The 13823-nt window shown below is 39.0% G+C and overlaps 1 protein-coding gene across 1 annotated transcript in view; it reads right to left on the bottom strand.

Annotated features, from left to right (window-relative positions):
- Nucleotides 1-665: 665 nt before the first annotated feature.
- kdm4b (lysine (K)-specific demethylase 4B) overlaps nucleotides 666-13823 on the bottom strand; it is a 43018-nt gene continuing 29860 nt past the window's right edge. The window contains exons 9-22 of the mRNA XM_024278948.2: nucleotides 12629-12825; nucleotides 12239-12495; nucleotides 11975-12159; nucleotides 11645-11765; nucleotides 10878-11038; nucleotides 10583-10787; nucleotides 9204-9280; nucleotides 8327-8382; nucleotides 8120-8228; nucleotides 6101-6301; nucleotides 5428-5604; nucleotides 4038-4157; nucleotides 3602-3694; nucleotides 666-1854 (exon numbers count right to left, since the gene is read on the bottom strand). Of these exons, the coding sequence (XP_024134716.1) occupies nucleotides 1348-1854; nucleotides 3602-3694; nucleotides 4038-4157; nucleotides 5428-5604; nucleotides 6101-6301; nucleotides 8120-8228; nucleotides 8327-8382; nucleotides 9204-9280; nucleotides 10583-10787; nucleotides 10878-11038; nucleotides 11645-11765; nucleotides 11975-12159; nucleotides 12239-12495; nucleotides 12629-12825 (2466 nt within the window). The 3' untranslated portion in view covers nucleotides 666-1347. The remainder of the gene's footprint in view (nucleotides 1855-3601; nucleotides 3695-4037; nucleotides 4158-5427; nucleotides 5605-6100; nucleotides 6302-8119; nucleotides 8229-8326; nucleotides 8383-9203; nucleotides 9281-10582; nucleotides 10788-10877; nucleotides 11039-11644; nucleotides 11766-11974; nucleotides 12160-12238; nucleotides 12496-12628; nucleotides 12826-13823) is intronic.

The following is a 13823-nucleotide window of genomic DNA, read 5'->3' as shown; positions in this document are numbered from 1 at the left end:
CTCATCGTGTTTTCCACACTCTAAGGTGGTTTTAGTGTAGGGCTGCCACAAACGATTATTTTAATAGTCGACTAATCACCGATTATTTTTTCCGATTAGTCGACTAATCGGGTCATGCACAAAGTTGATGTAAAACACAAATCTTAACCATCATTCACTTTAAACTAACTAAAAACTATATATTTATATATATATATATATATATATATATATATATATATATATATTCACACTAGCATCATTAGATGAAATGTAAGCTGAATTTGGCCGCAAAAGATGCTAGTGACGATGGCTGAAGATGCTGATAGCCAATTAAAATATGAGTTAAAGGCCAAATTAGCCTAAAAAAAGCCTAAGTTAGCAAAGACAGCTAGCATGTAGCTGAAATAAAAACTCCAAAATAGCCTAAAAAACCTTAATAAATGCCAAAATAGTCCAATAAGCTAGCATAACACCATTATAACTTTCAACTTTACTACACTGACTCCATTTAATATGAAGTAACGACTAATCGACTATTAAATTAGTCGTCGACTATTTTAATAGTCGATTCATTCGTCGATTAGTCGACTAATCGTGGCAGCCCTATTTTAGTGTCAAATCGGGAGTCGTCTATATGACGTTAATACCTGTTACTCACATCTTCACAAAGATTCAATGCATTCTGCAGACAATCAAAGGGTTTCCTTTATTACACTTATGTATGTCAGTATATAAGTACAATGCTGAAATACTGCCATTCCTCTACAAGTCTTTATTTTTTTTTTGGTTTTCATATTTTTACACCACATTTTTCCCCATATTTCCTTTTGCAGTCCGACAAAACAAGACACTGAAAACATCCTGTTGATGAAATCTGTGACACTTCAATCCCAAAAAGAAGTTAAAATCTAAAATTGGCTGAAAATATAGATCTTGTTGCTGGTTACTTCTCTGAAAAAAAGAAAAGCAGAGACGCTGATCCTATTTAGCTTCCTATAGAAAGAGGATGGAAATGTTGTATTAGTGAATACATGTAACGAGGTATGAGGTTGATGTCACCTGGAGACACGTTGATATTAAGGAGAAAGAAAGTAAAAGCACAGCAGCTGATGGAAAACAAAAACCAATACAACCTAGAAAATAATAATAATGTTAACATTAAAAAAAAAAAATTCTTCAGCTGCTTATTTCAGTGCGAGCTAAAGAATCAATACATTAACGCAAACATAGAAAAGTAACATGCATTAAAAGAGTGCTTGCGATTGCTCTGTTCATTTAATACAGCACTCAGAGTCCTCTTGCATTAGCTTACTGCCTGTTGGCTCGGCCATCGCCGGCCGAGTAATAACACAGCGGCGTTGGTTTTTAATACAGGGAGCTGCTGCCATCGTCCTGAGGAAAATGTGAATGGAGGAGTGTCTCCATGTAGGAAACGTAGCCGCTGCTGGGCGTGTAGCCGTCGGACATGTGGTGGGGAGGGCGCGGAGGGGACTGGGCGGAGAGAAGGGGGTCAGAGTTCAAGGTGGCCTGAAAGGGGGCGGACTGAGGTGTCAGGGTGGGGTCGGAGCCCAGGAGCGACTCGGAGAGAGCGGCGGCTAGGGGGCTGCTGGTATCCATCGGGGTTTCGGCGTCCATCTGATTGCCATTGGTGGGGGCGGGGCTTTCCTGTGGGGCTGCTGTGGGCTGGGAGAACAGCTGTGATGCTGGCAGGGCGCTAACACTGGGAGGTTCTTGTCCTGCGGCGAGAGAAGCTGACGGAGCGGGCGCCGCCATCATTGTTTTAGCATGAGCTGAACTGGAGGGCAGGCAGGGGCGTTTAGCTGCCTGTGCTTCGTCTGCAGAGGAAGCCTCCTCCTTCATCGCATGTATACTCTGAAAGCACAGACATGGCATTAAAACAACTATAGTGGCTATTGACTGTCTATTTTAGAACTGGACACTTCATTCACGTTCCAAATAGGAAATTCCCAAAAGCCCAAATCCCATAGACTTCTATTGAGAAATAAACCACTATTCTAGTCAATATATTTGTCAGAATAAAAATTCTTGTTCTGGTGTCTCTTTTAGACATTTTGTTGCTAATACTTAATTTTTTTCTTGTGATATTTGTTCTGTATTGCATGTTATTCCAGTTATAAACTGGCCAATCAGACGCCTCATTAAGAGCATGTGGTGCCTGTTGACCCCACCTCCAACATTTTCTCCAGAGCCCGCTTTCAGCGGAAAGGGTATGACTTTCCAACGAGCTCACTACTGCTTAACGAGAGTGGTTGCCATAGAAACGATGGCTCAGACTGACTCGGACCAATCACCGCTTACTAACGTCGTCTGGTTCCAAAACGGTGACTGAATTGACTTAATTTTGTTGGAACCGGAGGTAGGGCATTTTCTACGGGTGATGTGTTTTGTCCATTTCTATATATGTCAATGACTGTGGCAGCTCAACAAAAATAATCTTTAGCTATTTACACCGCCCTTCACAACACCACTTTCAAGAAAAATCTATGTAAACGAGCGTAAATGTTTTTCAAATTAAAATAGTGCAATCTCCAGACATGGTGGTAATCATATCCTTCCAAGGATGCTAATTGGATTATGTGAAATCTTGGTTAAATATGTTTTTCCAGACAGATCTGCTAATTTTTGCAGAAATATTGATCAAGATATTAATTATCAAATAATATAAACAATTCAAGTGGAATTTAAACAAAGGGAACATCAATCTTTAAAGGGACTATACCATACAAAATCAATTTTTTTAGATTTTTTAATGTGTAAAATGCCCGGTGTGTATGTATCTTTACTGTACTTCAGTAGTACTTCTACAAACTGAATTGAATTTAATATATGTCCTTTTAATTTTAGGCCACACCACTGATTGTAAAGAAAAATAAATTTCTAACATCAAATATTTTTTCTCTTTCCACCAGGTGATCAGATAAATGATGATGGAGCTTCATTTTTACATTTTATATTTATTCTTTTTCATAATGCTTAACACTTCACTCCAAGGCTTGTTTTTATCACATTTTTGAAATGTAATGTTAAAAACCACAGGTGACAAGAAAACCAGGCAAATGTAGAGCCCATATAACAATCATTCCACATAATCGAGCAGCTAAATGACGCACGGCGAGGTCTTTTAGAGGAGCTTTGTACAGCTGTCCTTGAAAGCTCCACTGGTTGTTTTACCACGAAATATAAATGGATTGTTAGTTTTTCAAGCTTTATTCATCTTTGAAAATGCATCATGACATGCATAAATCTTAAAAACTATTAGATAAAAACTCTAAATGTTTTTCTTTTAGTACAAAAAACAAATATGTATTTTGGTTGCTGCTAGAAACAGATTCACAGAAATATTTTTAGGATGAGATGGTTTAATTTTGGTTCATTCCATTTTCAGATGAACAAGAAGAACTTCACACAACATAAGATTACAATGATCCTCCATCAAAGTCTTTTTTGTTAAGAATTTTGCTGAAACACCATCAAAGTTGTCAAAAATAAAGTCTCGATTTTCAGGAGAGAACTATGAGGTTTACTTTTCTAAGGAGATAAACCCAAAAATGAAACTTTATTTTAAACAAAATATAAAAAAAAGAAAGCTGATACTCACCAGCCGAGCTTTGACTCTTTTGGGTAATTCGTGGTCCAGCTGAAACACCTCAGAGTGTTTGAGCATCAGCTGGGTTTGGTTGACAAACTCAACCTGGACCAAACGACAAAAAGAAGATTTAGTTAAAGCAGAAAAAAATGAAAAACACAAATAAAAATACGAATGTATTTTTGGGTTAAAAAAAAAGAAAAATAGCAGATAAAAAAACAAAAACAAGCTTAAATGTGCATTTTTTTCCTGTGGTTACTGGGATGAGATAAAAATGAAGCATTTTACTTTATATTTAAGGTTTAACATAAAATTTAACATAATTCATTTTCATAAAAGTACATATTTTCTTGTTTTATCAGAAAAAAATAATTTTAAAAAATGTATGTATTTATGGGATGAACAACAACAACATATGTATTTATGAACAAAGAAGCGCTGCTCTCACCTGGTAGAGTTTGTGAGTGTGCTGCTTGATGAAGGAAGCTCTGAGGACCTGACCCTCGGGTGTAGCAACAGTAATGAGCTCCCCAGCTTCAGGAGGGCCATTGTGGAGGCAGTCGTGACTCTGGGGGCAAAAATAAAGAAGATTATTGAAATATGAATGGAAAAAACAAGAAGTTTTTTTAATCTCCAGATATTTTTTTTGTTTGGTTTAAGAGCACATTCTTAAAAAAAAATCTTTAAAAATCTTTAAAAGACAGAGGTCAATTAAAGGTTTAATAAATTGCTGACAGGGGTGAGTATTGGAGTCTGGTGATACGATACATCTCCTGATATATGTGTCTCACGATGTGATACGTATCGCGATATATCCCAAGACTGTAACAGAATAATTTTCACTTTTTTTCTTTTTTTAAGAGAATGACTTAGGAAAAAATACTCTACCTGAATATTAATATGTCTTTCATTGTAATAAAACTTGTAAAATGTATTGAATGTGGTTAAGATACTTTATTTACATGACAGTCAGCACTGTAGTATGGAAAGAGAATAGACTCATCCCGATTTGTGTGTGCGTAATTCTTGATTTGTAACTCATACAATATATTTTGTACTAAATACAAAAACTATTAAATTTGACAAAAACAATTTACACAAGCACAAATTAAAATTACAACAGTTTGAATCTAAATTTTGCACAAATCTTTAAAAATTATGCACAAATCACTTGTTACAAAGACAAAAAACACATTTACGTTGGAGGTTTAGGTGGAAAACAAAAGAAAATAGACTCACCCTGATTTGTGTGTGCGTAATTCAAATAGACTCACCCTGATTTGTGTGTGCGTAATTCTTGATTTGTAACTCATACAATATATTTTGTACTAAATACAAAAACTATAAAATTTGACAAAAGACAATTTACACATGCACAAATTAAAATTACAACAGTTTGAATCTAAATTTTGCACAAATCTTTAAAAATTATGCACAAATCACTTGTTACAAAGACAAAAAACACATTTACATTGGAGGTTTAGGTGGAAAACAAAAGTAAAACACTGAAGGATGCTAATAAAAAAATATAAAAAATTAATTGAATATTGTTATGTCAACATTTTAAATTAATACAAGTATTGCCAAATGATATATCGCGATGTATCGCTGAATCGATTCCCCCCCACACCCCTAATTACTAACATTTTCAGGGATTCTACTTGATAAATTTTTGTTGCAAATGAGAAATTTTAATATTTGAATTAAAAACTTTAAGAAATTGTATATTTATATTTAGATGCAGAGATTTAACCCTTATTTTCAGTAGTTTTTATAATAAGAAAACCCTCTTCGTAAGCTGTAAGTAGAAACCTTGTTCAGCTGTGAGGATCACTCACCACTACGTTTTCAGGGAACACGTTGTCACAGTAGGAGCCGTCATCAAAGTTGACCTCGTAGAAGGTCTGTGTTGCCGTGCCGATGATGGTGCAGTGGTAATACCAGCCGTCCCTATTTCGGCCAATCACAGTTTGGCCCAGAACGGGACCCTGAGAGGCTTTGGCTGCTGGTCGGGGCTAAGGTGAACAAAAGAAACACACAGATTGTTTTTTTATCTTCTAACAAAACGCAGTGCCTCATGTAAAAACAATAAAGCAAGAATACATTTTACAATGCAGTTCACTCGTTAAATTCCTGTCTGGGATTTTTCTCTGATTCTAGAACAGAAATTCTCTCCCTGCTGTTCAGTCTTTTAGAAGTGGAATTAAATATTTAGTAAAGCAGACAGGCAGCGTGTCAGGCTACCTGCTTCTGTGGGTTTCAGATGAGGCACCTGCTGGAGCGCCATCAATATTCTGAGAGGCTGACATATTTCTCCCAAAGGTTTGTAATTCATTTCCTGTCACATGATCAGGAGAAAGGCTGACGGTCTCTGCTGTCAGAGAACCCGACGTGACAACAAAGATGCTGCAATCGACCAAAAGACGGGATTCTCTCCTCCAGATATTAAAGATAAACGACTGAAATATTGATGTTTGATATAAAAAAAACTGTTCAACAACATCGATTTACCTTAGGAGGAGCCTTAGGAGGAGCCTTTTTGTGCTTCTGGCAGATGACTGAGACCACATAGGGCCAGTCGGCGGGCTTCATCAACACTCCAGCGATCTGAGCACAGGTGACGTGGAAAGAGGTGGCGCAGTTCTCGTACGTGCACTGGATGCAGGCGCCGCGGTTCTGATTCGAACTCTTGCTGTGGCAGAAAACACATCTCTGCAAAAGAAAACAAGGATGTGTAGGGGCGATTACTTCATGCAGTTTCTAAGCCTTCAACTTCACGAGAAAATACGTTTAAAACATAATTTCACTGGTTAAATTATGTCACTTTAATTTTTGAACAAAACAAGCTCAGTTGCAAATCCATTTATGTTAGAAAGAAAATTTTACCATGATTTTCATTAAATTATATCAGCATTTACTGTTGTTTTAGTTTTTTTGCATCACTGATCCCAATATTTTTCGCAAACGTTTCAAATTTTGAAAAATGAATGACTAAAATCCTTTCACCCCTGTGAGCGAAATGTTCTCGGGGGGAGGGGGGCCTCGAGGGCTGAACATGGTTCAAGATCATCTGTTTCCAGGGTGTTTGATCAACAGCCACACGAATAATCCATTTGGTTTTTGGGAATTATTTGGTTTTATGCATAAACTGGACACACAATTGGGTTCAATAAAAAACATGAAACATTTTGTTTATTAAATTGTTGTGATTTAAGCAGGCAATGGTTTTTTCCATCATTATGTGGCAATTTTGCACAGAAATTGAGGTACTCTCAAAGGGTTCACATACTTTCTCTTGCAACTGTGCACACAGATAGTCTCTAAACATAGAAATTTGCCCTGGCAGAACTCTTAAGCTGCGTTCAGAGATGGCCAGTTGTAATGTTAAGTCATTGGCACAGACGCGCGATCTGATATGTGGCGTGATCTGAGCGGCACGGTGAAAGTTCAAATATCTGAATTTTGGTGAGGTCGTCACATCACAACGACCAATCAGGGACTCAGCTTTGGCCGCATGATAATTTCAGTGAGTCGATCATCAGGTAGAATACTAATCCAATAAAGCTGATAATACAAGCGTTTTGTTCTGAACTTCCATCCATTTTCTTAACCCGCTGGGCCGCGGGGTTCCTGGAACCCATTGTGACTACTGTTAGGCGAAGGCACGATACACCGGGAGAGGTTGCAAACCCGTCGCATCTGCGGCGGCTTTCTGGCTGAAGGGTGCGGAGGCGACATCTCAAGCCTCTGTAACTCTGTGATATTTTTCTCAATTTCATCTAGACAGTAATAAAAAAGGTCCCCAGATTTTATTTCTGTTTGTATTTTTCCCCCTCTCGGGTTAATGTGAGATGGTGAGCCTTCAAACTGGGTCACAGAAACACTGTGGAAGCGGCTGACATTCAGACCCAAACATGAAGACGTGATTAAAGGAGTTTTATTCTTCACTCTTTACTATACATAAAACTGATCTCTCAACATCATTTGTCTCTTCCTTGCATTGTAAATTAGGTTTACAGACACCACTCCATGTAGCGATCAGTATGAAAACATCTGGTTGTAGCTCCTCCCACACACAGCTGGGGCTTAGAAACACATTTTTGGACCGGCGGTGAGAAGAGAATTTGGCGGCCGACACACATATCGCATTCAGTGTGAATGCAGCTTTACAGCACCTCCTTAAAAAATTTTGCCAGAGCACTCATGGAAGGAGGGAATAATGAAGAGTGCCGCAAAGACAATGAGGCGAAGGGAACACGCTGTGCTTGTATATTAGGGGGCAGTTATCAAGAAATTGCCTCCAGTTCATTGAATCTACACAGTTAATTTGGAGCGGTGAAGCATGATCGCCCTGTTAACATATCAGTTTACCCCACTTCTCACTAAAGTTTTAAGATTAAGAAAAGAGAAACAGGTTGAGATTGCAGACACTAAAGAAAGAGAATAAATATTAAAAAAATAATGGGTTGAAATGATGACTTTTTCCTGTTTACCATTGTATGTTTTGTAGTAAAAAGTGACTGAACTGACCAGGTTTTTGCGGGTTTCAGGAACAGCGCTGACGTCCACGGGCTCTCTGTCGATGGCATTGAGGAAGCGAGCTTCTGCCACGGCGATGGCGCAGATAACATGGACCCACCTGATGATAAAGCCCACAATGACGTGACAAATAAAACAATTTTTATGTCCTAAATGATTATTCAGAGGTGAGTTTTTCTGCAAATATCAATTACAAACCTGCCGTCAATGGTAGTCTTCAAAGCTCCGCCTCGCAGGTTACACAGACAGCATTCCTGAAACACAGGGAAGTAACAAAAGAACTTGTAAATTAGTCTTCTTAAATCATAATTTAGATTGTAATTTGTGTATCAAATCAGCTCTAAGATAATTTATTGAATAGGAAAACAATCTAAATTTAAAGTAAGTTAGCAATCCTGTTTTAGTTCAATACTTCTTGACAGAAAAGTGTACAGTAAGTAAAATCTTTAGAACCAGTTTGAAAAATCATTAATGCACAAATAGATAAATAAATAAAAACATTTTTCTTCTCCATTGAGGATCAAATTCTACTCTTTTTTTTGGTTGAACATATAAATAGAGCAGCATTTCACAATAAAATCCGACAGTGCAAGAAGTGGATCAATATAAAACACAAAAATGAGTTTGACCAAAAAGTATAGTAAAAAACAAAAATAAACAAAACAAAAATCCATCCAAACACTACAGTAAGATACACTACAGTACAATAAAAATGTTTTTAGGGCAAAAATGAAGTCGGAGGGGCTATCCGAGGAGTTTAGTTGTTTCTATTGGATGATTTATTAGTTTATTTTATCACCTAAGACGAAACTGGAATGTATCTGTAGATTTGAAAATGTTAACTAAATCAATTTTGCTGTATTTATTCATGTAATGTAGAATTATGTAGTTTCTTTGACCCGTTTTTCCTATTAAACTTGAACATTTTGACTTTTTTTGAATCAAAATAAATCAGACATGGATAAATAAATGTTCCAGCTCAACCTGAAGTCACAAATCTGTTACACCTCTGCAGTGGTTTGAGTTCAAACACTACACTGCCTGGTCAGTTTGTTCTTTTAGGGGTGTCACTCACCACTGTCCAGGCTCCTGCTGTACATCTGGAGCACCTCCATGAACCTCTGACAGAGTCTGGCTTCACACCATAACAACCTGGAAGACAGAAAAAGACACTTTAAGGTCCATCCCCTCCAACGTATGACTGGATTTCCCCCGAAATAACCTACAATCTACGTGGAGTTGCAGGTGGATTTTCCATATCTTCTTTTAATAAGAACATTGAGAGCAGAACTTGAGAACTTTGTGGAACATTCCTGAACAGTTCAGCACAAACATCTGAGTGGCAGATTTGACAGGAGTTCTTCTTGCTTCACATCACCTCAGTGCTGTTTCAGCAGCTGAGTCAAGCTCCTCTCCGGCCTTAAAGGTGCACTCCAGCTTTGGGGATAATAAGAACCCAGGAGTGTTGATGCGTGTTCTCTATATTACCAAAAGTACTGGCTCACCCATCCAAATGATCAGAATCAGGTGTCCTAATCATTTGGCCTCTAAAAGGTGTATAAAATCAAGCCCTAATGCATGAAATGTTTTCACTAACGTTTGTGAAAGAGGAGCTCAGTAAATTTCCAGCGTGGAACTGTCATAGGATGTCATCAGTGCAACCATTCCAGTAGTAAAAATTCCTCGCTCCTAAATATTCTACAAAATGGGAACAACAGCAAGTGGTGGGCTACATAAACTGACGGAGATCGGTCAGTGGATGCTGAAGTGCTAGGTCACCTATTTTCTGTACAGTCTGTTCCTATAGACCTCCAAACTTCATGTGATCTTCAGATTAGTCCAAGTACAGTACACAGAGAGCTTCATGGGAATGGGTTTCCATGGCGAGCAGCCACATGCCAGCAAGTGGAATACAAAGCATTGGATGCAGTGGTGTCAAGCATGCTGCTACTTGTTCTGCTGTTTACAACAATTTTGCACTAAGTAGTGGCACTGCTGTTCATGTTGTTAACACTGAATTTGACATATAATTTAAATTCATTTGGTTTCAATGCTTGTCAAAGACATAGTTTTACTGATTTCAGCAATGTTGAACAAAAGTGTCTATTATTTGTTGGCACAAAATAAGACAAGTTGTTTATTATGATTGTCTTCAAACTAAAAAAATAAATGGGGATATATGTTCCTAAAAAAATATGTGTTCTTCTATATATTGTGAATTATTAGAGATGATTTTTACCAATTATCCCAATATCATCGTATCGGGAGGTACTCGGTGATTCCCTGCCCTACTCAACATGTCACTAATTTAACGTAATGCAATTAGAGACATTTTAATTAAAACTTTGATTTTTTTTTACCAAATTACAAAGTTTTTTAAAACAACTCACTAAAAGTGAGTATAAAAGACAGTCTGTACTTAAAACTAGCTTTCCTGTAGCGGTGAATACTTACTGGCATGAACCTGCATTTCACAGGAGGGACAGCGGATCAGGAGACTGGTGCCATCCTCCCTGATGTGATGGTTAGTGGGGGGCGGCTCCGTGTTTCCCGCTCCGACACTGAAGCACATCTCTGGCACCAAAGGCCGGGTCCAGCTGCCGTGACGGGGGAAGGGGGCGTTTGCGGTCTCGTTCGCAACAGAGGGGTCTGTCTGCGGCTTGGGTGGTCACGGAGAACGACAAGAAAAAAAGCCTCAACATGGCGGAACTAAAAGAACATAAAGTGCTGCGAGATGTGCTGCTCCTACCCTTGCGTAAGGACAGAAGAGGGAGCAGACAGCACAGTGAGGTTGGAGTGCAGCCACGGCAGCATTGAAGGCCTTCTCTGCCAAGAAGTTGGGCGAGTGATTCTGCCATAGGTGCTCCTGCTTCTTCATGTCACTATCGAGTGGAATTGGTGAAGAAATCTCTGTGGACAAAACAAAACGGCAGTTACAGCTCATATCTACAATCTGGAGTCATTCATTTCAGGAATCCCTGAAGCCTTCGTATCTCCAGAGGCGCCCTGCCTCGAAATAGTGACAAAACGCACCGCTCCAGGAAACCAACGCCATCACTTCTGACATAATTGGATGGAGAATCAATAGTTTGTTTCAGGTAAATCGACATGGCAGTGAAGCCTTCAAGTCACTGAAACACGGCTTCACCAAAGTCGGGGATATATTTTCACAAGCTTCCCCTTAAAAGTGGAGTTTTTTTTTTCTCCTCCATCCATCCATCCTTCTGAAGGACAGGCCGAGTCTGGTCCCTGGCTGCCAACCTAAAGTGACTTTGAAAGCAGGTAATTGGAAGTCATGATCTCCAGATCAATAAGTGTCAGTCAGAAAACAAAAAATACAGCGGGGAGAGACACCATCTTGATTTCAGCGTCTCCATGGGGGATGGTCGACTGTTTTTGTTCCTCATTTAAAGGAAGAAAACACGTCTTTTCTTTTAACAAAAATATGAAGTTAACAGCGTAAAACTTTGAATTCCACAGCTTTTATTTGGCATATCTTTTTATTTTTTAGAATACCTTTATCACTGGCCGGTTCCTGCTTCACGACGGATGGCGGTGTGCGAGTGGGAGGCTTGCTCAGCGGGTGGCGCCGACTCTTCTTCACCTCTGTTGGCATTTTCATTTTGGAGAAGCTCGTCTGGAAAAAATGAGGTCATTTTATGTTATTATATGCTCATATGAATGATCAGCCTTTTATTCGGAAAAGTTTTACATAATTTTTATGCAAAAACTACAAAAGATAACTTAATTTTTATTTGTTTGAAGGGGTTTTATAATAAGAAAAACTGTTTCAATTTTCCTTTTTAGCACGGAAGATTAAAGGATAACTCGTCTCTGGAGTCTCACCTGGGTCACTTCCATTTTAGTGTCTCCTGGGAAATCATTGTTTGAATTCTTAATGCTGGATTTGGCAAACTGCTCAAAGACTTCTTCAAATCCAGACAAAGCATTAGACGTCCTCTTTTGCTTTTTCTGCTTCTTTTTCTCTGCATCCTCTGTTCCGGTCTGTATTTGGACTTCTTGCCCTTGGGCTTTAAAAGAAGAATTTGAAAGTCATTAGGGAGGATTAATCAACTATGCAGTCAAACTATAATAACTCCAGTCTCTTACTGTTCACACTGTTGTCGCTGTCAGCAGCTGGAGTCTCTGCAGCTTTAGCAGCAGCCTCCTTCTCCTCCCGCTCCATGGCCTCCAGAGTCATCAAGGCCTCTCGAGCTAAGCGCTCCTCCCTCTCCTTCTTGCGCTGAGCTTCGCGCTCCTCCACCTGTTGCTGATACTCTGCAGCGTTCAGAGCGATTCCCTCCTCCGCCAGGACCTTCACCTCCTCCAGCTTCAGACGGCGGAACATTTTCATCTTTTGCATGGCCCTGAGGAGGCGCCAGGAGAGATGGCCAAGAGAAAAAAAACACTACATCACACACAGGAGTCTTTTAGAGCACTATTCTAACACTTTAACAGAATCAGAGAAAAGCCACCAAAAGCTGGTGTTTGACCTCTCACCTGCGCAGGAGGTTCATGCGGAAAGTCACTCGATGCTGCCTCCAGCGCTCCAGCTCAGGGCTGTCCAGCTCTGTGGGCTTCAAGTGGTCGACCACTGTGGCGTCTTTGCCCTGCTTCCACAGCTCATAGCGATCCGGCTGCAGGCAGCGAACAAACACATCCATGGAGATCTTCACCATGTCCTTACGGCAGGAGCACTGCGGAAGAACAATAAGAGGGAAGATACAGTCAGATGGGAGAAAAGCTGCTGGCTAAAAATTTGTCTGTGTCTAAATTAGGGCTGGGTATTGATAATTTCCCAAAACTATTCAATTCGATTCACCAGAGCCTGCATCAATTATATTCCGATTTTTTGGGATTCTTTCGATCCACTCAAATCAGTTTGATTCAATTCAATTTTGAGTTTACACGTTTATACATATTTGTTTAGAAATACATTAACAATCTACTGTATGTTTTGAATATATTTATATTAATCTGATACATTTCTCATACTGTAAAATGTATTAGTGAAATAATGAGACTGTTAACAGCATACAGTGTTACATAGATTCTCAAAAGGAGAAGCTCCAACAGAAACATTCAGATCATTAACATTGTAAACATTGTACTGCTTATCCTGGAGGGCATTTCAATTTGGAAAACTAGGGGGCGATTGCGCTACAACAGCACACTTTCATCAAGAAGAAAAAATGAGCAAAAATGATTTTTCAGACGACAAATGGTTACTTTAAAGATATTTCTTTAAAAGAATTTGGAAAATTCATGCCTGTGAGTTTATAGAGATGTTCCTTTAGTCAGCAATGTCTGTTTGCGTCGACCGAGCGTTAGCATTAGCCGTTCTATGGGAAATTCAATTAGACGTTAACATAAAGCTAGCAAATTGTAGCTTCATGTGCTAAATCAATCTATATTTTTATGAATCGATTATTAATCTATTAAGCTTAAGTTGATTCAAATTGATTAATCGATTTTATCAACCCAGCCCTAGTCTAAATGTACAAGGCAAAAAAGGAGAAAAAAAAAACAACTAAAATTAAGAAAAATACAGTATTTAAAGCCCATCATCCATCCATCCATCTTCTTAACCGCTTCTTCCCTTTCGGGGTCGCGGGGCACCGGAGCCTATCCCGGCTACTGATGGGCGAAGGCGGGGTTCACCCTGGACAGGTCGCCAGTCTGTCACAGGGCCTCA

The sequence above is a fragment of the Oryzias melastigma genome, linkage group LG4 (genome assembly GCF_002922805.2).
Source record: "Oryzias melastigma strain HK-1 linkage group LG4, ASM292280v2, whole genome shotgun sequence".
Taxonomy (NCBI): Eukaryota; Metazoa; Chordata; class Actinopteri; order Beloniformes; family Adrianichthyidae; genus Oryzias; species Oryzias melastigma.
This window is presented reverse-complemented; position numbering and strand designations above follow the sequence as displayed.